Source organism: Nycticebus coucang, chromosome 6, assembly GCF_027406575.1.
Source record: "Nycticebus coucang isolate mNycCou1 chromosome 6, mNycCou1.pri, whole genome shotgun sequence".
NCBI classification, from domain to species: domain Eukaryota; kingdom Metazoa; phylum Chordata; class Mammalia; order Primates; family Lorisidae; genus Nycticebus; species Nycticebus coucang.
Genome location: NC_069785.1, coordinates 66,591,125 through 66,614,892, shown reverse-complemented (window position 1 = coordinate 66,614,892; position 23,768 = coordinate 66,591,125). Strand labels below are relative to the sequence as shown.

The 23,768-nt window shown below is 50.3% G+C and overlaps 2 protein-coding genes and 2 pseudogenes across 5 annotated transcripts; 1 reads left to right on the top strand and 3 right to left on the bottom strand.

Moving 5' to 3' along the window:
• Nucleotides 1-1,357: 1,357 nt before the first annotated feature.
• Nucleotides 1,358-1,511, bottom strand: LOC128589515 (uncharacterized; annotated as a pseudogene).
• Nucleotides 1,512-1,564: 53 nt separating this feature from the next.
• LOC128589516 (uncharacterized) lies at nucleotides 1,565-1,647 on the bottom strand (annotated as a pseudogene).
• Nucleotides 1,648-4,281: 2,634 nt separating this feature from the next.
• Nucleotides 4,282-9,990, top strand: PPIB (peptidylprolyl isomerase B). Its single transcript, XM_053596115.1, has 5 exons — nucleotides 4,282-4,583; nucleotides 5,295-5,408; nucleotides 6,569-6,662; nucleotides 8,873-9,057; nucleotides 9,674-9,990. The coding sequence occupies exons 1-5, from the start codon at nucleotides 4,449-4,451 to the stop codon at nucleotides 9,794-9,796; spliced, it is 651 nt and encodes a 216-aa protein (XP_053452090.1). The 5' UTR covers nucleotides 4,282-4,448; the 3' UTR covers nucleotides 9,797-9,990.
• A 95-nt stretch (nucleotides 9,991-10,085) lies between these two features.
• On the bottom strand, nucleotides 10,086-13,517 carry SNX22 (sorting nexin 22). 4 transcript variants are annotated; one of them, XM_053596111.1, is made up of 7 exons: nucleotides 13,368-13,517; nucleotides 12,903-12,986; nucleotides 12,410-12,514; nucleotides 11,845-11,939; nucleotides 11,461-11,493; nucleotides 11,175-11,242; nucleotides 10,086-10,316 (listed from the first exon to the last, which is right to left on the bottom strand). In XM_053596111.1, exons 1-7 carry the CDS (start codon nucleotides 13,440-13,442, stop codon nucleotides 10,096-10,098), a joined length of 681 nt encoding a protein of 226 aa, XP_053452086.1. In that variant the 5' UTR covers nucleotides 13,443-13,517; the 3' UTR covers nucleotides 10,086-10,095. The 4 variants fall into 4 exon arrangements, with proteins under 4 accessions (XP_053452086.1, XP_053452087.1, XP_053452088.1 ...); XM_053596113.1 differs by having other exon boundaries at nucleotides 10,176-10,739; XM_053596112.1 differs by lacking the exon at nucleotides 12,903-12,986.
• Nucleotides 13,518-23,768: the final 10,251 nt, after the last annotated feature.

Below are 23,768 nucleotides of genomic sequence, written 5' to 3'. Positions count from 1 at the left end.
GGTATATGTGGCTGGCACCTTAGCTGCTGGAGCTACAGGCGCCAAGCTGGTCATTTGTGTTTATAGAACTGTCTTGTTGCTCTATAGCCTAACTGCAGTGACATTCAGTGTAAGGAAGAATGAGTTAATGCCAGTAGCTATGCATATCTTCACACTCAGATCAGCACCTCACATAGAGATGGTCTCAATGTGAAATGAAGCCATCCTTACAAGCTGGCCTTTGATGACCTTGAATTTCTACAATTTTTTAAATTAATTAATTTATTTATTCTTTTTTTTTTTTTTTTCTTTGTAGAGACAGAGTTTCACTTTATGGCCCTCTGTAGAGTGCCATGGCCTCACACAGCTCACAGCAACCTCCAACTCCTGGGCTTAAGCGATTCTCTTGCCTCAGCCTCCCGAGCAGCTGGGATTACAGGCGCCCGCCACAACGCCCGGCTATTTTTTGGTTGCAGTTTGGCCGGGGCCGGGTTTGAACCTGCCACCCTCGGTATATGGGGCCGGCACCCTACCGACTGAGCCACAGGCGCCGCCTATTCTTTTTTTTTTTTTTTGAGAAAGAGTCTCAAGCTGTCGCCCTAAGTAGAGTGCTGTGGCATCACAGCTCACAGCAACCTCCAACTCTTGGGCTTAAGTGATCCTCTTGCCTCAACCTCCCAAGTAGCTGGGACTACAGGTGCCTGCCACAATGCCCGGCTATTTTTGGGTTATAGTGGTCATTGTTGTTTGGCAGGCCCAGGCTGGATTTGAACCCGCCAGCTCCAGTGTATGTGGCTGTCGCCTTAGCCATTTGAGCTACAGGCGCCGAGCCTAATTTTTATTTTTAGAGATGAGTCTTGCTCTGTCTTCCAGGCTGGAGTGCAGAGGCCTTATCATAACTCACTACAACCTCAAACTCCTGAAGCCATCTTCCTGCTTCTGCCTCCCAAGTAACTGGGACTAATTGTTTTTTGTAGTTTAAATTTTCCAACATTTTATTAGGCAATTTTTCAAACATACAGTACAGTTGAAAGAATTATATACAGTGATCACCCATACATCCACCACATAAATTTCTTTTTTTGTGTGTGTGACAGAGTCTCACTTTGTCACCCTTGGTAGAGTGCCATGGTGTCATAGCTCACAGCAATTTCAATCTGTTGGGCTCAAACGATTCTCTTGTCTCCGCCTCCCAAGTAGGGACTACAGGCACCCGCCACAACAACTGGCTATTGTTTAGAGATGAGGTCATACTCTGGCTCAGGCTGGTCTCAAACCTGTGAGCTTAGGCAGTACACCTACCTTGGCCTCCCAGAGTGCTAGGATTATAGGAGTGAGCCATCACACCTGGTGCAATTTCATAACTTTTTTCTTCTTCACATGTAGGGAATTTGTTCATAGGGAGGCCACAAGTTTTGTGCCCCTCATCACAGTGACCCCCACATTCCTGTTGGGTGTGTTATTTTTTTTTATTTTTTGTAGAGACAGAGTCTCACTTTATGGCCCTCGGTAGAGTGCCGTGGCCTCACCCAGCTCACAGCAACCTCCAACTCCTGGGCTTAAGCGATTCTCTTGCCTCAGCCTCCCGAGTAGCTGGGACTACAGGCCTGTTGGGTGTGTTATAAACAAAGGAGCCATTCTTCAGGTCCCCTGCTCTGAGCACACCCCCTAATTTTTTTTTTTTTATTTATTTTTTGTAGAGATGGGGTCTTACTATGTTGCTGAGGCTGGTCTAAAATGCCTAGCCTCAAGTGATCCTCTTACCTGAGCTTCCCAAAGTGCTAGGATTATAGGTATGATTACTGCAGCGACTTCAGAGTAGGGAAGGGCCAGTTAATGCTAATAGCCATTGAGCCACCATGCCTGGCCTTAATTTTTTTTTCAAGACAGAGTCTCACTTTGTCATTCTTGGTAGAGTGTTGTGGCATCACAGCTCACAGCAACCTCTAACTCTTGGGCTCAAGTGATTCTCTTGCCTTGGCCTCCCAAGTAGCTGGTTCTATAGGTGCCCTCCACAATGCCCGACTATTTTTGTTGTTGTTGTTGCAGTTGTCATTGTTGTTTACCAGGTTTGAACCCACCTGCCTTGGTGTAGGCAACTGGCGCCCCTAACTACTGAGCTAAGGCACCGAGCCCTTAAAGTTAGTTTTTGAAAATTGGTTTCAGAAGCTTTTTTTTTTTTTTGAGACGTAGTCTCACTATGTCACCCTTGGTAGAGTGCTGTGGCATCACAGCTCACAGTAATCTCAAACTCTTGGGCTTAAGCAATTCTCTTGCCTCAGCCTCCCAGTAGGTGGGACTACAGGCGCCCGCCACAGTGCCCGGCTATTTTTGTTGTTGTTGTTGTAGTTGACATTGTTGTTTGGCGGGCCCGGGCTGGGTTTGAACTCTCCAGCCCTGGTGTATGTGGCTGGGTTTGAACTCTCCAGCCCTAGCTGCTGAGCTGTAGGTGCTGAGCTCTGGCTATTTTTTTGTTGTAGTTGTCACTGTTGTTTGGCAGGCCTGGGCCGGTTCCAACCTTCCAGCCCTGGTGTTATGTGGCCGGCACCCCAGCTGCTGAGCTACAGGTGCCAAGACAGTTTTCAGAGACTTTAATAACACCATAGGTCCAGATTTTAGAAGATGAGTGAGTATGTCATTTTTATTTTTGTGGGTGTATAAGACTACTAGCTTTAGGGTGGCGCCTGTGGCTCAGTGAGTAGGGCGCCGGCCCTATATACTGAGGGTGGTGGGTTCAAACTCAGCCTCAGCTGAATTGCAACCAAAAAATAGCCGGGCTTTGTGGTGGGTGCCTATAGTCCCAGCTGCTCTGGAGGCTGAGGCAGGAGAATCCCGGAAGCCCAAGAGCTAGAGTTTGCTGTGAGTCCTATGACATTATGGCACTCTACCGAAGGCGGTAAAGTGAGACTCTGTCTCTACAAAAAAAAAAAAGACTACTAGTCCCAAAGCATATGTGTTGTAGACTGGATAACATTAAATGGATGTTAAGTCCTGGGGGGGCATCTAGTAACTATGCCTGACCTTCCTAAGGATCTCTGGAAAAGCAAAAGGAGACTGTAAGCCTCAGATGTGGGATGTTGTTTCTCACCTCAGGCTAATGGGAAGCTACCCTAAGGTATACTTGTTGAGCACTTAGTCCTGCAGCAGTGTATACAAAGTGCAACACAAACCCTTGCTCTCAAAAAAATGTTAATCTACCTGGAAAAACACCTAGGTAAAAAAAGGAAGTTAGCCACTGTGTACAATAAAGTGAGCGCTAACACCTAGTAACAGTAAGCACAGGGAAGTGACAGGGACTTAAGTACGAAAGGAAGCGGGTTTGTTTATTTATTTAGAGACAGTCTCACTTTGTCGCCCTCGGTAGTGCCGTCACATCACAGCTCACGGCACCTCAAACTCTTGGGCTTAAGCGATTCTCTTGCCTCAGCCTTTCGAGTAGCTGGGACTACAGGCGCCCGCCACAACGCCCGGCTGTTTTTGGAAATGAGGACTCGCTCTTGCTCAGGCTGATCGCGATCTTGTGGCTATCCACCTGCTTGGGCCTCCCAGAGTGCTACGATTATAGGCGTGAGCCGCCGCGCCCGGCCTTGGAAGCGGGCTTTAAAGCAAGTTTTGTAAGACAAGTACAAGGAGCTGGACGAGGTCATACTCTGCACAAGGATAAATGTCTCCGGAGTTTTTTTTTTTTTTATAGAGACAGAGTCTCACTTTATGGCCATCGGTAGAGTGCCGTGGCCTCACACAGCTCATAGCAACCTCCAACTCCTGGGCTTAAGCGATTCTCTTGCCTCAGCCTCCCGAGTAGCTGGGACTACAGGCGCCCGCCACAACGCCCAGCTATTTTTTGGTTGCAGTTCAGCCGGGGCCGGGTTTGAACCCGCCACCCTGGGTATATGGGGCCCGCGCCTTACCAACTGAGCCACAGGCACCGCCCCCGTCTCCGGAGTTTTTGTAAGCTATCATACTTAACACCCAATTTGGTGGTGACTAATGCCTAACTGGACTAATACAAACAGTGACAAGTGTCTTCTCTGCCCCATCCCCGCCAAAAGAGGAGCGCTTCCAGAAAGGCAGGGTGGGCCCGAGACCAACGACTTGGCATGCCGGGGCTCGTAGGTTCTCCAAAGACCCACGCCCCGCTGGGTCTCCAGGAGTGCCGCCTTCCGCTGACCGCCTTCCTGTGGGTGGGAGTGGGCGAGCTGGGATCCAATGAGGAAGCAATAACGTGGCAGCCACCCACGAGCCGGCGAATCCGCCCGCCCCGCCGGGAGCCGAGCTCCGCCCCCGAGCGGGATCTACCATCCAGCGCCGCGAAGGAGGGGGGAAAACAGTGCCCTCTCCAGCCGGTAGGCCGGGAGGAGCCTCAGCACCCCCCGCCGCGTTGAGTGGCGGTGCCGGCGCTCCGTCAGCGGCGGCTCCACCCTCTTCCGGCCCTCGGCTTCCCCCGCCGCGTTCACCTCTGCCGGTGCATGCTGCGCCTCTCGGAGCGGAACATGAAGGTGCTTTTGGCTGCGGCCCTCATTGTGGGCTCCGTCTTCTTCCTGCTGCTGCCAGGACCCTCCGCGGCCGACGAGAAGAAAAAGGGGCCCAAAGTCACCGTCAAGGTCTGGGCTCTCTTCTCTCGCCCTGTCGCCAGGCCCACCTCTGCTGTCTGGGGTCTGGCCTCGGCGCCTCTTGCCAGTGATATCCAAGATTTAGGGTTTCGGAGCTCGAGCCTGGGTGGCTACGCTTCGCCCCTCCCTAGCTCCCGGCTGTGGCCTCGAGGCGCCTGAGCCGTCTTACCCATTCTGACCAGGGAACGACCCTCTCCGACCGCCACTGCCCTGACGGGACCCAGGGACTTATTTGGTGCTCGGGATGCCAGCGGGAGCAGACGCCGGCAAGTCCAGTCATTTTGCAGACACCCAGCACAGCTGGGGAGATGGTGAAAAATATGCTTGACCAATTACGAATCCTTTCTCTCCTTAAGCCAATTTTTAGGTACTTTCAGTAGCAAAGCACAGTAAATGCACTTTAAATTTGCGTAGTAAGCTTAGGCTTCCCTCCTTATGGGTTTTCTTTATGTTAATTTCTAGGATTGGGGGTTATCCTGTAGTCTAAGGAGAATGTAAACAAACATGTATTCCAGGAATAGGGTCTGGAGCTTTTATTAGATTCTCACTGGGTTTTGCCTACACCAAAAATCAGTTTCAGAATTCTTCTCTAGAAATATGGCTTTGTTCTCTGTCCCATCCTCAGAGTAGCCTTTTGTGCCCTACTTTCCCTAGCAAGGTCCTCTTAAAAGAACCTGAGTTTGAAATGGTCTTTTTCCTCAGGTGTACTTTGACCTACGAATTGGAGATGAAGATGTAGGCAGAGTGGTCTTTGGTCTGTTTGGAAAGACTGTTCCAAAAACAGTGGATAATTTTGTGGCCTTAGCTACAGGAGAGGTAAGTGGCCAGGGTAGAGGTTGTCAACTCAAATGAAGTGAATTTTGTAGTAGGGATGGCAGTGAACTGAACTGCAGAATGAAGCTGGGCTGTAGTAGTAGCCCTCTCTGGATACCAACTGACTGTTGTCCTGGGATCCTAGTTTTGTCCTGCCTGAAAAGTAAAGGGGATACAGCTTCCCAGGTACACTTCACATGGGGTGATGGCACCAGGTTTCAAGGGAACAATAGTGCCTCCTTTGAAAAGTTTGTGTTTTAACTTTCCATCAACCCTGCAAATGACCTTTTTCCTCAGGAAGTTTTCTTACATTTGTTCATATGATTGGAAGAAACGAGAGGGTCATTATGTGAAGTAGAATTTTGTAAAGTCTAGCTCGGCACCTGTAGCTCAAGCAGCTAGGGCGCCAGCCCCATACACTGGAACTGGCAGGTTCAAATCCAGCCCAGACCGCCAAACAACAACAACTTCAACCAAAAAATAGCCAGGTGTTGTGGCAGGTGCCGGTAATCCCAGCTACATGGGAGGCTGAGGCAAGAGAATCACTTAAGCCCAAGAGTTTGAGGTTGCTGTGAGCTGTGACACCATAACACTCTATCCAGAACAACAGCTAGAGACTGTCACAAACAAAAAAAAAAGGAATTTTGTAAAGTCTGAATTTTTTTTTTTTTGAGGCAGTCCCACTTTGTTGCCCTCAGTAGAGTGCTATAGTGTCATAGCTCACAGCAACATCAAACTCTTGAACTGAAGTAGCCTTCCTGCCTCAGCCTCCCCAGTAGCTGAGACTGCAGGCACCTGCCACAATGCCCAGCTATTTTTTGTTGTTGTTGTTGTTTGTTTGGTTGTTTAAAATATGGGGTCTCAATCTTTCTCAGGCTGGTCTCGAACTCCTGAGCTTAAGAACTCTACCTGCCTTGGTCTAACGGGTGTGAGCCACTGCACCTGGCATGTCTGAGGATTTTTATAAAGGCAAAGGAATTCCCCAGTCTGCTCTGTGCCTGGCCTGAAGTCCCTGCTCACTCAGTAGACCACTGAAAGGTGAATCTGGCCAGTAGTGGTATCCCTTCTGTGAGCAGGAGTTCTGGGATGGGTTTCTGTTGAACCTATTTGATGTCTGCCTCCTGCCTCATGCTACCTCCTTACCTTCTCTTCCCTTTTTTTAGAAAGGATTTGGCTATAAAAACAGCAAATTCCATCGTATAATCAAGGACTTCATGATCCAGGGCGGAGACTTCACCAGGGGAGATGGCACGGGAGGTAACCTGGGCCTCTGGGCGAGACATAGGTCTTTGTAGGCTCCAAGATGGGAGGGCCAGTCTGTGTGGATTAAACAGAGTCAAGCCTATTACTTGCTTTGAGACCATCTACACCCTCTATAGAGGGAACCCAGTACAAAGGAGAAGGAGTAATGGCGTGGACCTATGATAGACCTAAGAAGAGCTCTCCCAGGTGGCAGATCTGTGGTGCAGGCTTACACCCTGGTGATCTTTCTCCCATACTTATTTGGGGTGAAAGTTGGGGGAAGTGGCATGTGTGTAAGCATGGTGAAGATACGGGTAAACAGTTGTAGGTCAGGAATGTAAGGCCTGTGTGGACCACCTCGGAAGCCCCAGCAAGAGTGGGAAAAGTTGCTCTTTGGCAGATCCCACCAGACTCTACTCCGCAAGGGCCAACTGTCACCTCTGCATTAATTTGTCCACATAGGACAGAAAGACAGATACTCTGGACTAATCCGTGGTTCTCATTGAGCTTAGGTGCACAGCCCATTGTTGCCTCAGACCAGTGCTGAGATTGGAGGACAACTATTTCCTAGGCTAGGCTCTGTGCTTCATATTGAACTTGTAAAGATGAGTGGGACAGCAGCTCCCCTTCACTTAATGCCTCACAATTTACAAGTGGACCATGATATATCTTTTAGGATTCAGGCTCTGGCCTCAAGAGCCTGCTTATCATTTAGGTGGGAAGAATAAGGAGAAAACTCCAGAAAGCCATGGAACAAGGTAACTGGACTAAAAGGCACAAACAGAATACAAAGAACTGTATGCCTGGGGACAGGCACAGTTCTGCTCGATCCATTGTATGCCACCTTCTTGACCTCAGGCAGATGCATTCTTGGAACTTCAGTTTCCTCTTCTGTAAAGCAGGGGTGAGGAGAGGTATAGTACTGTGAGGATCAGTGTAGATCTTGAGTTTTGAATGCCTGGCGTGCATTGAGTGCTCAGTAAAGTCAGCCACTGTTGGAGTGTGGATGAGCAGAGACAGGAATCCACCCACTACACAATCAGGAACATCTCCCTACTTAGCATGGGCCTGGGACAGTTTCCTAAGCCACAGGATGAAGTTAGGTGCATTGAGAAGGAAAAATGGGTTTTGCATGCAAATAAGTTTGAAAAGTGTTGGGTAAACAATGAAAATGACCTCTTTATTGCTAGGTTTCTCAGGGGTGAATGCACAGTGTCACTCTCCCAAGAGGTAACAAGGAAAAAGAAAAGTTTTTCAGTGTTTTTGTGGAATCAGCTTTGGAATTAGGACCTGAAATCACATAGAAATCTGTTTTCAGCTCCCTCTGTCATGTCCCCAAACCCCACATGGACAGACACATTACATACATTCATAGCTGCCTTTTATGTTCATTCATTAATAAGAGGCTTTGACTCTCCAGAACCCAAGTGGTAGCCCTCTTCCTGCTCCTTCCCACCCACCTCTGGCTGCTTTCAGTTTTGCATCTGTGACCTTGTCTTTTGTGCTTTAGGAAGCCAAGCTGCTCAGTCACAGCAGTCCTTTTCTGTTTTGTTTTGTTTTTGTTCTAGACAGAGTCTCACTCTGTTGCCCAGACCAGAATGAGTGCTGTGGCATCAGCCTAGCTCACAGCAACCTCAAACTCTTGGGTCCGAGGAAGAGTTTGCCAGCTTCCCAAGTAGCTGGGACTACAGACACCTGCCACAATGCCTGGCTATTTTTAGAGATGGGGTCTTGCCTGGCCCTAATATTTCTGTTTTCAGCAGAGATGAGGGCTTTCTCTTGTTCAGGCTGGTCTCAAACTCTTAAGCTCAATAGATCCTCCTGCCTCTGCCTCCCTAGAGTGCTAGGATTATAGGCATGAGCCACCACACTCAGCCAGCAGTCCTTTTCTAGAGGGTTCCTACCTCCCCGGCTCTCCTGCATAGCATCTCTCTCCACCAAAGTCCCTCCATGGCAGGCCTCAGGCCATAGCCAAGGGTAACTGATAATATGTGCCTTATGTCAAAGCCATAAGCTATTCACTACATCCACCAGGCATATGCCCTACTTGGTGTCAGTATGGTTTGTTTCTGAGGCCAGAGGATAGGGAGGGGACCGCTTTTATGTCCTTGTACTCCACTCAAGCCTAGAGGCACAGAGGACAGATTGAGTCCCTTCTATCCTCACCCCAAACATCTGCTTGATTTGGGCCAACCCTGCTCCCCTGACCTACTCTGTCTCCCCAGGAAAGAGCATCTATGGTGAACGCTTCCCTGATGAGAACTTCAAACTGAAGCACTATGGGCCTGGCTGGGTGAGCATGGCCAATGCAGGCAAAGACACCAACGGCTCCCAGTTCTTTATCACTACAGTCAAGACAGCCTGGCTAGATGGCAAGCATGTAGTGTTTGGCAAAGTTCTAGAGGGCATGGTGAGTTCAGAGTTGGGAGCTAACCTGGGCAGTCCTCACTGGAAATCTAACACAGACCCTGGGGCAGGGGGGCTCCATAAGTTTCATCCCTTTCCCAAAAGAACCCAACCCAGAAATTTAGACCCATGCTCCTATCACCTAACCTGGGGGTAATCCAGAATAAATAGGCTGATCCATGCCCCCAAGGTTCTAAATTCTCCCAGGCCCCAGCAGAGCCCAACCAGGAGGCCTAGTTCAGGCTGCACCAACTGCAGAAATCTCTGTCCCATCATTCACTTAATGAGGTGTGGCTCGCATCACTGAGTTGTTCAGAGTACAGCTGAACATGAATGTCCCTAAGAAGCTACTTGGTACCACACTCTGCAGCCAACCTCCTCTTTCTTATCTTTGCCCACCCTATTCCAAGGAACAAAATTTCTGCATCTTCTTGTCAAGTCTGCTTTGCCCTGGCCTTGGCCTAGCACCCTAGCCATGAGTCCATTAGGATTTTGGTGCTTCAAGTTTTGTGTGCGGTTGATCACATGTGGGACTCAGCCCGCCTGAGCCAGATGCCAGGGCCTCTGTCCTGAGTGGTAGACATACCAACTCATGTGCCCTCTTGCTCCTGCCTTACCAGGATGTGGTACGGAAGGTGGAGAACACCAAGACAGATGGTCGTGACAAGCCCCTAAAGGATGTGATCATTGCAGACTGTGGCAAGATTGAGGTGGAGAAGCCCTTTGCCATTGCCAAGGAGTAGGGCTGCAGGGACCCTTCCATTTGATGAGCAGTCTGTGCAGGCCCTGTTGCTGTCGTGGGGGTGAAGATAGTCTACCACAGGGCTCTCTGTGCCCTGCCCCTAAAGCTGGCATCTGACAGAGTGGACCCACTTCCCTCACATTCCACAAGTGCACGGGCCCAGTTTTGTAACAAATTCCTGCCAACACTGACCAATAAAAAAAAAAGGGTTTTTTTATAACCTGTGTGTGGGCTGAGTTATTGAGCCTGTAGCACCTCCTCAAAGTCTACATCCCAACGTACCTGCCCCTTCCCTGGGCTCTACCTGAAACCTTGGGCCCAGATGTTACCCACAAAAAGGGACCTTTTTGCTCCTTCTAAAGTGGGCCGGCTTCTGTGCCTCAACTTCCACTCCCTCACTGCCGCTGCTTTGTCTGCGTTAAGAAATATACCTATGCTTGGGCAGCGCCTGTGGCTCAAAGGAGTAGGGCACTGGCTCCATATGCCAGAGGTGGCAGGTTCAAACCCAGCCTCAGCCAAAACTGCAAAAAAAGAAGAAAAAAAAAACATATATATATATCTCTTCATAGCCTACCTCTAAATTGACTTCTTCCTCGCCTCATCTTGGCCTTGTCTTGGCCCTTGGGCTCTTATCAACACAAATCCTACTACCCCCAGCTACCCGTGCAAGTTGAGTTCAGAGCCTTGAGGGGATAAGGCACAACTGCACCTTGTGTAGTTAAGTTCTAGGTCCGGGCCAAAGGAGGACCTAGCCTTATATGGAGCCCATAGGACTGAGGCACATGACTGTCCTGGAACGTGGCCCAAAGGCCTCTGGGCTGCTCAGGGCATTGGTGGCAGAGGAGCAGGGTGACTGGCAGCATTTGGCTGCTCTTCAGCTGGGCTGACAGTGAAGCTGTAGAGGCCCTGGAGCACACCATTCACCACCACGTTGGGCAGAAGTTCTGTGGGACAGAAGTAAACAGGAGGAAGGAGTTGAGGGCTGCAGGGAAAGCTACAGGTCTGACCCCAGGCCTGTAGCTCCCCAGGCTTCTGCTCATGGGCTCAGCATCCCTTGGGAGTAGGAGCCCCTGCCAAGGCAGCAGATAACAGCTGTCCACCCCAAATGAGGGTCTTGGCACTCCCAGATCACATTCTGTTTACATCAGCTGTGTAAAGCCACACTGGTGAGGAATGGAGACCAGGGGAGCCTAGCTTCGAAGATGTGTCTCCTAAGCAGGCCACAGGGGCACAGGAACAGCAGCTGGTAGCCTCAAAGGACAGCAGGAGAGAGGTGCTAGCAGCCCGGGGATCCTGGGAACTGTGAAATAGCAAGTTCACCCCCACCACCCTAGTACCTAAACCCTAAATGTGGGTTCCAGTCAGAGATACCACCTCACCTGGGGAGGAGGTGCAAATGTAGGGGTCCACGCAGAAGCTCAGGACAGGCCGGTGGTGCAGCTGTGAGCTGGAAAGAAAGACAGTCATGAACCATGGAAGAGAGAAACTAGAGATGGAGGTCACCGTGGACCCACAAAGGAAAAGGTGAACAAAAGGTGGACTCAGGAGGCACCAGCGGAACAGGCCACGGGCAGCTAAGACCTGCCAGAGGAAGCAGGCCTGCCTCCCAGCACACGGCCACTAGGGGGCAGCAGGAGCCGCGCACGGGCCAGGGTTTTGACTTGCCTGCTGTCGCCAGGCAGGAACTCCCCCAGGGTGCTGAAAAGAAGAGAAACACTGTGAGCTACTTGGGGATGCCCACAAAGCGTGAGGAAGGGGTGGAGACACAAAAGCCCCAAACATGTCCTCCCAGGAGACCACTGCTTCTATTTCTTACAAGCCTAGTTCCGGAGGTGGCTGGGGTAACCAAGGCTGTCCAAAAAAAAAGCCGTTCTCCTGTACCTGGCTCAGGAAAGCTGAGGAGAGAAGTCATGTCTCAGAAGCAGGGAGAACTAGGGCCTGGCAGCTGTGAGCTGGAAAAGGGCTTTGCCTCCAAAACCTTTCTTCACCGGCTTGCTGCTGAAGGCCCCTATCCTCCCCCCACCCCCAACACAACACACATACCCTTACCCCCAACTGTCAGCCTTAGGGTCTGTAGGAAAGTGCCGAAGTCTCAGGAATTCCAGCACCTCCTTGGGTACATCCTGGTTCAAGTATAGAATGCCCTGGAGAGGAGAGGAAACCCATCATCAGATCTAGCTACTAATTTGCACAGCAAATGAAAATGCAGAACCTTTTGTGTCAAAGTAATTAATCTGAAGACAGCAGATAATTACACCAAGCTCGGGGCCCTTCTGAGCCTGGATCCTGTGTGATTGCACAGATTGTACCCCATGAAGTGTCCTGGCTCTGCTGCTCCAGGGAAGGACACCCCTACATCCCATCATGGCGGCACACACAGGAGGGAAACAGAACTAGCTTTCACTGGGGTGGGGGCTGCTTGCCTTCCTGTTACCTCATTCAATCCTTTCAATAATTCAGAGAGGGATGTTTGGACGCCTTACTGTTCAGAAAATGGACACCTGATGATAATGAGTACCATCCCCAAGTTTTTGGACCCCGTATACTCCACACTTGTCTGGGTCACACCCCTGGTACAGCAAGCTGGGGGCAACAGAATGTGTCCCCCACCCACCTGGATATAGGCCTCCAAGCCCTGTCGGCGCTGCTCCAATCCTCTGGTCCTCCAGTTGGGCAGGCGCTTCGAGGGGAAGTCGGGCACTTTGTACAGTTTCTTGAGCTGCAGGTTACCACGGTGTGACAACAGCATCCCCACTCATCCAAGCCCACTTCACCCTAGCCAACAGCCCTCCCAATCTCCCGTATCCTGGAACAGACCCTGGTGAGTGGTATTCGGGACAGGGACGAGTGGTTTCCCCAACCCACCCCCAGAAGCCGGGGAGCCGGGGAGCTTGTCGGCGGCGCAGTGCCGCCCAGGTCGCGCCCTGCCTGCGATGGACCCCACAACCCACCGGAGTCTGGCCTGGACCTGCCGCACTCCAGGGGATGAGGTAGCAATGGGAGGGGAAGAGGGGGGGGCCTGGGCTGGGGCCAGAGGTCGCCCTCCCGCCCCCCCGGGGCCGGGCAGGGGCTGCACTGGGGTCAGCCGGTCGCCGGCGCCTGCTCACCCGCTTGTGCAGCGCGTGGAACTCGCTGTAGCGCCTTAGCACGGCGTGTCTGCGCCCGCTGCACAGCACCTCCACTCGGAACACCTGGCGGGCGGGCGGGTGGCGGAGGTGCGCGTGATGCCCCGCGGGAAGACACGACAAGACCCGCGCGCGGCGAGGCACCCACCCTCCTAGGCACAAAGCAGCCTTGCTACGCTGTGCTCCCCGGAGACCCTCCCGCGCTCCCCGCGCACCTGGAGAAAGACCAGGCGGACTCGCCCTCTGCTCCATGTGGTCCCTCAAAAGCCTGAACTACGGTGCGCGGCGCCGGCACATCGAGGCCCTAAAACCTTCCACAAGCTGTCCCTCGACGGTCCAGCCCGCCGCGCTCAAATGCCCCAGCCCCGGGTGCAGCGTCCCATTGCGCTCCGCTAGGAGAAATCTTACAAGTCCCCGCGTCCCTCCCCAATCAGCGGCTCCGCTCACCATGTGGCTTTTCTCTGGGTTCTGCCTGGGCCCTTGGGCCTCGGGTCCCACCGACGGAATGTGAACTTCCAGCATCCGCGCCCCAGACAGAGTTCCTGCTCAGGCGACGCTGGGAGCCTGAGTTACCCGGAGCTGACTGTGGACCCCGCGCGGCGGACCCGCCCCGCCCTGAGGCCCCGCCCCGCGCAGACCCCGCCCCTCCCTTTGAGCGCCCCCCGGCCCCGCCTCTCGCCGATCCCGCCCCGCCCCTCGGGCCCCCGGCCCCGCCCCGGGCGTTCCCTCTCGTCGGCGGGTCCTGACTCCAGAAGATTAGGCGGAACGCAGAGCGGCGGCACCCCGGGGCGGCTGCTGAGTCTAGTGGGGACGCGGCGCGGGGTGGGGAGTCATTCGTCAAAACACTTAGCGCCCACTGACGCCGTAAGGCGGGAGAGCCACAATTTCACCGATTCTTTGTGGAGCGTGGGCCCCTGAGGACCAACCAGCGGCGTTCCCGGCGTTCCTCAGACCCTTCCCGGGACCAAGACTTTCCTCTTTTCAGCCTGGTTCCCTGGGAGCGCGGCCTGGCCCCAACCCGCCTTCAATGCATCCACGGGCTGTTCCATTCGTGCATGTTTTATATATCCGTCCATCCATCTATTCGTATCTTTCAGTCCTAACCTGCTCCAGGCTGTTTGCCAGAAAGAGGCAGTTTAGGGACCTAGGGCTCTGATTTGGGAGTCAGACAAGATTTCAGGAATTGTGCAGATCTTCGCTCATCTACAAAAAAGGGTAATATGCTTCCTGCAGTAGAGTGTGTAAACATTGAGATGGTTCATGTCCAACTCTTACAGAGTAGGTGTGGAGTAAAGGGCAGTGTGATGGTAGATTTGTCCTGGATGGACAGGATGGGGGTATAGGGCAGTGGATGGTGAAAGCGGCATGTCCTCCCCTCCGGGTAGCTGCTTCCTGGGTATGTGGCAGGAATTTAATGCAGAGCTCTCTCACCCCATGTGTTGGGAAGGGCCTCTGCTCTCAGCTGTAGGGGAGCTTCCCGGACCCTGGTGTGGACTCATGGAAGGGAAACATGCATAATAAGGAGGGCTATGCTTTCATTTCCTCCCTGGCACTCTAGGGCCCCATCGCTCAGACAGCTCTCCTCAGCCTATGGGACATCTCCAACTCCAGCTGTCCAGAGAGGCCCCTCTTGGGATCCTCAGACTTCTTTTTTTTTTGGAGAGGCAGAGTCTCACCTTATCGCCCTCGGTAGAGTGCTGTGGCGTCACACAGATCACAGCAACCTCCAAATCCTTCGGCTTAGGCGATTCTCTTGACTCATCCTCCCAAGTAGCTGGGACTACAGGCGCCCGCCACAACGCCCGGCTATTTTTTTTGTTGCAGTTTGGCTGGGGCTGGGTTTGAACCCGCCACCCTCGGCATATGGGGCCGGCGCCCTACCCGCTGAGCCACAGGCGCTCCCGATCCTCAGACTTCTTGGTCAACCGTCCTGGTGACTGTCATCTGTCCCTGTTTTTCCTTGCCTCCATTCTTAATATAAGGTCCATTCTCTACCTTGCCAGCACAAACTATTATCAAGGCATCTGCTTACCAACTTTCAATGGCTTCCCATTGTATTTTCAATAAGACCCACTCTTCCTATCACATCTACAAAGCTCTACATAACCCAGCCCATCTTCCACCTTAGTTCCTCTCCTTTCCCCATTGTGCATCAGGCTCCAGTCACTGTGACCTTCCTGTTCTTCGAACCAGACATGCTCTTTCTTACCTCAGGCCCTTTGCACTAACGTTTGCTCTACCTTGAACAGTCTTCCTTTACTCTTCACCTGGTGGGCTCACCTTCTAATTCTTAGCTTAAAATTCACATCAATGAGGCTTCCTTCCTGACCACCCAACCACATCACCCTGTCTGTGCACTTACTACAATCTGCAATTTTTTTTTTTTTTTTTTGTAGAAACAGAGTCTCACTTTATCTCTCTCGGTAGAGTGCCGTGGTGTCTTGGCTCACAGCAACCTCCAGCTCCCAGGCCTAGGCAATTTTCTTGCCTCAGCCTTGCGAGCAGCTGGGACTACAGGCACCCGCCACAATGCCTGGCTAACTTTTTGTTGCGGTTTGAACCACCACCCTCAGTATATGGGGCCGGTGCCCTACCCACTGAGCCACAGGTGCCACCCATACAATCTGCAATTTGTTTACTCTGTGTCACCATGGCGCCAAGCATTTAGTAGACACTCAAAAAACATTTATTGATTGAAAGACTCTGTGAATGAATGGGCAGTGGTGGTGGTGGGAATGTTGACTCTGGAAGGGAGTCAACTTGGGAAGGGAGAGAGCAGGGCTGCTGAAGAGTTACAAGGCCTGCCTGCAGGAGGGTGACAGTAAGAATCCCCTTCCCACTTTGAGAGAGGGACACACCTCTCTCCCTCCACCTCTTGCATGCCTGCACTTGTCCACTTTATCTGTTTACTTAATTTTCAGTCCTGAGAAGCCTTGAATCAGTAGGTTTTCACCACCAGAATTATGGATGGACAAGTTATGGGAGGAGATTTTATGCACCTGATTTGTGAAACAGCTGGTAGTAAACCTCTAGCTCCTAATTCCATAGCATTCCATGGTACAAGAGTGTAGGTCCACATGAAGAAAAAAAAGATCCTTTACCTGGAAGCATTTAAGATGTCTCTGGGAAGATAAAAGAGGATTTGGAGAATATTTTCCTACAAAGAGGAACATACAAGATGATGTAAACTCCAAAGTAGTAATTAGTAAAAGGAAGAGTTTTCTTACTTTTATTTTCTATATACTTTAGGAACTGGCCGGCTCAGCATATGAACACTGTTAAGTTCCAGACTCTATATGACTGGTATTTAACCTCACAGTGACTTCTCTTTTTAAAAGGAGCTGTTTTGCTATAGAAAACTAGTCAGGGGGTGGCGCCTGTGGCTCAGTGAGTAGGGCGCCGGCCCCATATACCGAGGGTGGCGAGTTCAAACCCAGCCTCGGCTGAACTGCAACCAAAAAATAGCCGGGCGTTGTGGCGGGCGCCTGTAGTCCCAGCTACTCGGGAGGCTGAGGCAGGAGAATTGCGGAAGCCCAAGAGCTACAGGTTGCTATGAGTTCTGTGACATCATGGCACTCTACTGAAGGCGGTAAAGTGAGACTCTGTCTCTACAAAAAAAAAAAAAAAATTAAAAAAAAAAAAGAAAACTAGTCAGGCATCATGGCAGGTGCCTGTAGTCCCAACTACTCAGGAGGCTAAGCCAAGAGGATTGCTTGAGCCCAAGGGACTGAGGTTGCTGAGTTTTGACACCATGGGACTCTACCCAGAGCAACAGAGTGAGACTGTTTCTCAAAAAAAAAAAAAAAGAAAGAAAGAAAGAAAAACAGGAGGTGTTTTACTATACAAATCTTTTGTCTTTTCTCCCTCACTATTTACAATATAAATTTAATTTAAACTTGGTAAGAGAAAGTTGCCTGAAAGTACTCTTGATCACATTTTCTTGGCCAGGGTATTTCCATATTAAAATTTTGTTGTTTTCAAATTTTAGCAATCAACATCACCTCTATTAAATTTCAGATGATAGTGCCCTGACTAGATTTCTCTGAGTGCTGGGTCGGGTAGAGCCGGAGAGTGGGCATTTTTGACAAGTTCCTTGGTGACACTCTTGCACCTGGTTGGGGAACATGTTTGCTGCTCTGTACAAGTTTGGAGCCTGCAGCTTGCTGCTTGGAGGCAGGACCAAGGTCTGAGAGCAGGTCAGGAAGAGCTGGGGGGAAGATGTCCCCCCAACTCGTCCCCGCTCCTGCCTTGGCCTACAGCTCTTATCTTGGCTAGGGCCCTTGCCCTCTGCCACTGGCACACAAAGCCCCTTTCAGCAGCAGGGCTTCTGCTGCGCCAGCAGAAGCTGTTAAGGAGGTTTGGTTAACCCTGTTAAGAAAACAAACTGCCCTGGGCTACAGGCTGGTGGCGCCGCTGGGCACGGAGGCCGGATTCTTCTCTGTGCCTGTGTTTGGTGGGCGGTAGCGGTGGTGTAGGCTGGCTGAGGGAGGCCCAGCCACGCAGGGCAGCCTGAGCCAGGGTGGGCCCTTGGCTGTTTAACCCAAGCCCAGCTGGTCACCTGTGTAACCCCAGACAACCCCAAGGTCCTTATCCATCCTTATCCCAAGGTCCTTATCCATCCTTATCCCAAGGTCCTCACAAAATGGAGAGCTGGGTGTGGATTAAAAGACATCAGCTTCCAAAAGTCTAGCATGGGGCCTGACACACAGTAAATGAATGTCAGCTATTATTGTTTGTCTGAATTAAATAAATTTGCTGTTTTTGGATGGGTATGATGGCTCACGTCTGTAATCCTAGCACTCTGGGAGGCCAAGGTGGGTGGATTGCCTGAGTTCATAACCAGCCTGAGCCAGAGCAAGACCTCTAAAAAAAATAGCTGTGCGTTGTGGCCAGTGCCTGTATTCCCAATTATATGGAAAGCTGAGGCAAGAGAATCACTTGAGCTCAAGAGTTCGAGGTTGCTGTGAGCTGTGACACTATAGCACTCTACTGAGGGTGACAAAGTGAGACTCTGTCTCAAAAAAAAAAAAAAAAAGATGGCGGCGCCTGTGGCTCAGTGAGTAGGGCGCCGGCCCCATATGCCGAGGGTGGCGGGTTCAAACCCAGCCCCGGCCAAACTGCAACAACAACAAAAAAAAATAGCCGGGCATCGTGGCGGGCGCCTGTAGTCCCAGCTGCTCGGGAGGCTGAGGCAAGAGAATCGTGTAAGCCCAAGAGTTAGAGGTTGCTGTGAGCCGGTTGACGCCAGGGCACTCTACCCGAGGGCGGTACAGTGAGACTCTGTCTCTACAAAAAAAAAAAAAGAAAAAAATGTGTTGCTTTTGTACCAAAATAGTGAGGTACTGTCAATTAAATATGGTTCATACTAATATAGGTATATGAACAACAAACACAAAGTATTTATTTATTTATTTTTGAGACAGAGTCTCAAGCTGTTGCCCTGGGTAGAGTGCCATGGTGTCATAGTGCATAGCAACCTCAAATTCTTGGGCTTAAGCAATTCTCTTGCATCAGCCTCCCAAGTAGCCAGGACTACAGGTGCCTGCCACAAACACAAATTCTTTTTTTCCTGCCTCTTTTGTACATACAGTTTAATGAATTTGAAATAATAAAATATAATAAAAATTAAAAACATAACTTTTATGTTTGAATACTGGATTTTGGTATAAGATGTCTTTAAAAAATTAGGCCGGGGTGGTGCCGGTGCCAAGTGGGTAGGGTGCCAGCCACATACACCGAGGCTGGCGGGTTCAAACCTGGCCTGGGCCAGCTAAAACAACAATGACAACTGCAACAACAACAAAAAGTAACCAGGTGTTGTGGCAGGCACCAGTGGTCCCACCTACTTGGGAGGCTGAGGCAAGAGAATAGCTTAAGCCTAAGAGTTTGAGGTTGCTGTGAGCTGTGACGCCAGAGCACTCTACCCAGGGAGACAGCTTGAGATTCTGTTTCCCAAAAAAAAAAAAAAAATTAGGCCAGGGCACAGTGGCTTACGTCTGTAATCCTAGCACTCTGGGAGGCTAAGATGGGTGGATTGCCTGGACTCACAGGCTCCAAACCAGCCTGAGCCAGAGTGAGACCCTCCCCCTCTAAAAATAGCCGGGCGTTGTGGTGGGAACCTGTAGTCCCAGCTACTTGGAAGGCTGAGGCAAGAGAATCGTTTAAGCCCAAGAGTTTGAGGTTGCTGTGAGCTGTGACCCCATAGCACTCTATTGAGGGTGACAGAGGGAGACTCTGTCTCAAAAAAAAAAAAAAAAAAAAAAATTAACTGGTCATGGTGGCATTCACCTGTAGTCCCAGCTACTGGAAAGGCTGAGGCAGGAGGATCACTTGAGCCAGGAGTTCAAAGCTGCAGAGCACTTTTTTTTTTTTTTTTTGTAGAGACAGAGTCCCAACTTATCGCCCTCGGTAGAGTGCTGTGGCATCACACAGCTCACAGCAACCTCCAAATCCTTGGGCTTAGGCGATTTCTCTTGCCTCAACCTCCCGAGTAGCTGAGACTACAGGCGCCTGCCACAACGCCCGGCTATTTTTTTGTTGCAGTTTGGCCGGGGCTGGGTTTGAACCCGCCACCCTCGGCATATGGGGCCGGCGCCCTACTCACTGAGCCACAGGCGCCGCCCAGCTGCAGAGCACTTTGATGAGGCCACTGCACTCTAGCCTAAGCAAGTGGAAATGAGACCCTGTCACAAAGCAAAACAACAATTAACTATTTCAACTACTAACTTTGTGATCAGGATTTTCCTAATTTCTTCCACATTGTACAACAAAAAAATTAATCAAAAGCAGAGCTTCTTGCTCCTCAAAATAACCTCTGAGTTCCTACTGATTGCTGCCTCTTTAGTATGTTTTAATAAATTTGAAATAATAAATTATAATAAAATTTAAAAACAAAATTTTTATGTTTGAATACCGGATTTTGGTGTAAGATGTCTTTAAAAAAAAAAAAAAGAGGCTTGGCGCCTGTGGCTCAAGCAGCTAAGGCACCAGCCACATACACCTGAGCTGGCGGGTTCGAATCCAGCCCAGGCCTGCAAAACAACAATGACGGCTGCAACCAAAAAAATAGCCAGGCATTGTGGCGGGCTCCCAGCTACTTAGGAGACGGAGGCAGGAGAATCGCTTGAGCCCAGGAGTTGAAGGTTGCTGTGAGCTGTGGTGTCATGGCACTCTACCCAGGGCAACACCTTGAGGCTCTGTCTCAAAAGAAAAAAAAAAGAGTTCTCCTGCTAAGATGTTTAAAATTACTAAACTTCTACAAACTGAGGAAAGTGAGGTATGAGGAAGGAAGGAAAGTAGGTGCTGGAAAGGACTAGGCTTTGAAGGCACCAGTGACAAGCACATCCAAGCACATCCTGCCCAACCTGAGAGCAAGGCTGGGCCCAGGGCCAGTTGGTGACCTGTTTCCCAAGACATACACTGATTATGGACCCAGGGCTCCAGCCAGTAATGTCACTTCTAGAAGCCACCTGTCCCCTGCCCAGATATGATAGAGGCAGCTCAGCTGATTTAGACAGCCTGACCCAGGGCTAACCCCGGGGAGTCTGCAGAGGCCACCGCAGCACTTCCCATGTCACAGCTTTCCAGGCAGATCTTTCTGGCGATAGAATGACTCCTAACACCCCCTCAGCGGGGTACATCCGTCAGCCAACCAGTCGGGCCCCTCTGGTGTGCTAGCCAGGAATAAAGACACACTCAGATCCCTCAAGTAATAGGCCTTTATTGTGAAGACAGCTGTGGGACCAAGAACTAAGGACAATAGGTGAAGGCCAGGAGGGACAGCAGCCCCGCGCTTCGAGTTCTGGAAGGGAGGTGGCCCTGCCTCACACTCTCGCAGGGGCAGCTCCCCTCTGCAGGGTGTGGTCAATAGTCGCTGCCATGAATAGTCCTATAGATACCCACCAAAGTTGCTTCTTATCTTTTAGCCTCTGCACAGCCGTCTAGGGAGAGTATCTCACAGCGGTAGAGAAGTTCAAATGCTTACAGTCCATGTACCCAAATGGGGCTTGTTGTTAACAAGGCTATGGTGTAAATTTATTCAGGTCGTTAAGAAAACAATTTAGTGGGTTAATTTCCAGGTTCCTCTTGTCCATCCCTGTCTAGATTGTGTGGGATATGGCATGGCAGACAAGCTGAGTTAAAAGGCAATCTTATTTAAAAAAAAAAAAAGGTGGGGTGGGCAGAGATGAAAAAAAAATAAAGAAAGGTAATCAGAAGACCTTTGAGCGTCTCAGCTCTGGTGTGATCTTGGGCCAGCTGCTCAAGCTCTCTGAGCTCCAGGCTCTTAACGTAAGACCAGAATGCTCACCTTGCAGGATAGGGGTGCTGAATTAAAAATTAGAAATGCCTTAAAGCCCTGAGCACATTGCCTGGCACAGAATGTTCAACAGATGGCAGTCTTTACTATAGTTAATAATTAGGCCCTGGGGAGGGAAGGGACTATCAGAGGCAGTCTGTCCCCTGTGCTCTGTACCATGTTCCTGGCTGCAAGTGCTTCATCCATTTTTCTGGTGAGGCTGCGATGTTCATTTCCCTAAGGCAACGGTTCTCAACCTATGGTTGCGAACCACAGGAACTGTATTAAAGGGCCGTGGCATTAGGAAGGTTGAGAACCACTGCCCTAAGGGGAGAAGGTTGAGAACCACTGCCCTAAGGGGAGAAGGTTGAGAACCACTGCCCTAAGGGGAGTGGTTGGTTGGCCCCTGTAGTCGTTTCTGCTGCCACTCATACTGCAAGAGGAACTGTGTGGGGGGCAGTCATTTGGAAACAATCCTCACAACTCTTTATGGAAAGGTCCTATCTCAGATTGGACAGGGTTTTTCTGTGGGTTTTTTCCAGACCCAAAAAGTATTTTATGGAGGATGAACAGCCAGCCAGCTTCCTCTGAGCAGTCCTGCATGAGTGGAGCCTTCTGCCCCAGGGGCGTGGTCATCACTCCAGAGGGGCAGTCCCACAACAGATAAGGGTGAAGGCCTCCTATCACCTCCGGGTTGCAGGCCCCACCTGGGGCACTGAGCACCAATTTTGCCAACCATGGTAAAGCCTATTAAATCCCAAATTAGGCCAGATTCCTGGATCTCTTGGAAAATTCCAAGATCTGGCCTGAGGGTGCCCACAAGCTTGTGTGGCTGTGATCTCTGGAGCAGCCACTGCCCCCTTAGGCTGCCTTTGCAGATAGAGAGAGCCCCAAGATGAGCAGAAACACAGCCCCTGAGCTTAAGGAATCCAGAGCTCTGGATGCTAATGAGATCATCTCAGAGAACATTACACCAGGGAGAGAAAGACCAGAAGTTAAAGAAGGTGACAGATATAGTGTCACACCAAGAGGTGAAAAGGAGGTGGGGCTCCCAATCCAGTCTGGGGATGGGCAAGGAGAATGGATCAGAGAAAGCTTGGATGGATCAGAGAACTGACCTAAGACATAGGCTTCAAAGGATGCACTGGGTTGGTTTCCCATAATGAAAATAGCTTTATTTGATTTTTCTGATTATGATAACACACAGAAATTTTAAGAATATAAAATGGTATAAAAAATTAAAAGTAATGCAAACTGCCATCTCTAGAGGTGACTATCATTAACGATTCAATCAACATCCTTCCCATATATGAAATTTTGAATAAATGTGGATATCATACATGCAATTCTGTAACCTATTTTTATTAAAAAATATGAGCTTTCCTTATCAATGAATATAGCTATATGTCATCTTCAATGGCTGTATAATATCCAGTTGTATGACTGTACCATAATTCGTTGAATCCTTCCTGATGGATATTTACATTGATTTTCAGGTTTTCCATTGATTTCAGTAAACAATGCTATGTGGGGCCATTTTTTTTTGTTTGTTTGAGACACAGTCCTGCTCTGTCTCCTAGGCTAGCTCACAGCAACCTCAAACTCCTGGGCTCAAGAAATCCTCCTACCTCAGCTTCCCAAGTAGCTGGCAGTACAGATGCCTACCACCCTGCCTGGTTAATTTTTTTATTTTCTATAGAGACAGCTGGTCTTGAACTCCTGGGCTCAAGTGATCTTCCTGCCTCAGCCCCTCAAAGTGCTGTGATTACAGGCATGAGCCATCACATGCCTTGATAGACATCTTCACGGACTTAATTTTTAGAAGCACCTATGAGGATCTTCAGCAAATGTTCTGACACGTTGGCAAACAGCCTTGATCTCCTTACACTACCATCCTTAGTGCTAGAAAATGCCCGCATGAGACAGGTGTGATTCTGAGAAAGGGTGCTTCAGGTGCAAAGCCCAGCTAATATATATATATATATTTTTTTTTTGTAGAGACAGAGTCTCACTTTATGGCCCTCGGTAGAGTGCCGTGGCCTCACACAGCTCACAGCAACCTCCAACTCCTGGAGCTTAGGCGATTCTCTTGCCTCAGCCTTCCAAGTAGCTGGGACTACAGGCGCCCGCCACAACGCCCGGCTATTTTTTGGTTGCAGTTTGGCCGGGGCCGGGTTTGAACCCGCCACCCTCGGTATATGGGGCCGGCTCCCTACCGACTGAGCCACAGGCGCCGCCCAAAGCCCAGCTAAGGCTTCTCAGGCCACAAACAAATGCAAAAGGGCATATTTGGAATCAGTTTCCATGAGGTGTCAACACTGTTAGGAAGACTGGGAGTCAAAGAGGGAAAGGTGAGCCGGGGTCCTCTCACAGACGGTATGAATGCCAGGTGGTGAGCCTGTGCCTGGAGAATAATAAGTCTCCATTTATTTGGCACCTGTTTTGAGCCTGACTTTGCTGCGGGCCCTATAGTTATAAAGATGTATGACCTCAGGGAGTTTGCAGTTTGGTGGATACCACCAACAGAAAGTCATGCAACTGGCATCACAAGA

Excerpts from the sequence above, each read along its gene's own strand:
- SNX22 (XM_053596111.1), bottom strand. The coding sequence starts at position 13,442 with ATGCTGGAAGTTCACATTCCGTCGGTGGGACCCGAGGCCCAAGGGCCC. Across the intron at positions 12,515-12,902 it reads TCCACGCGCTGCACAAGCGG|CTCAAGAAACTGTACAAAGT; the intron begins GTGAGCAGGCGC and ends GGTAACCTGCAG. Across the intron at positions 10,317-11,174 it reads CATTTGCACCTCCTCCCCAG|TTTTGGCTGAGGCTGGGTTT; the intron begins GTGAGGTGGTAT and ends CTTTTTTTGCAG.
- PPIB (XM_053596115.1), top strand. The coding sequence starts at position 4,449 with ATGCTGCGCCTCTCGGAGCGGAACATGAAGGTGCTTTTGGCTGCGGCC. Across the intron at positions 6,663-8,872 it reads CAGGGGAGATGGCACGGGAG|GAAAGAGCATCTATGGTGAA; the intron begins GTAACCTGGGCC and ends CTGTCTCCCCAG. Across the intron at positions 9,058-9,673 it reads GCAAAGTTCTAGAGGGCATG|GATGTGGTACGGAAGGTGGA; the intron begins GTGAGTTCAGAG and ends CTGCCTTACCAG.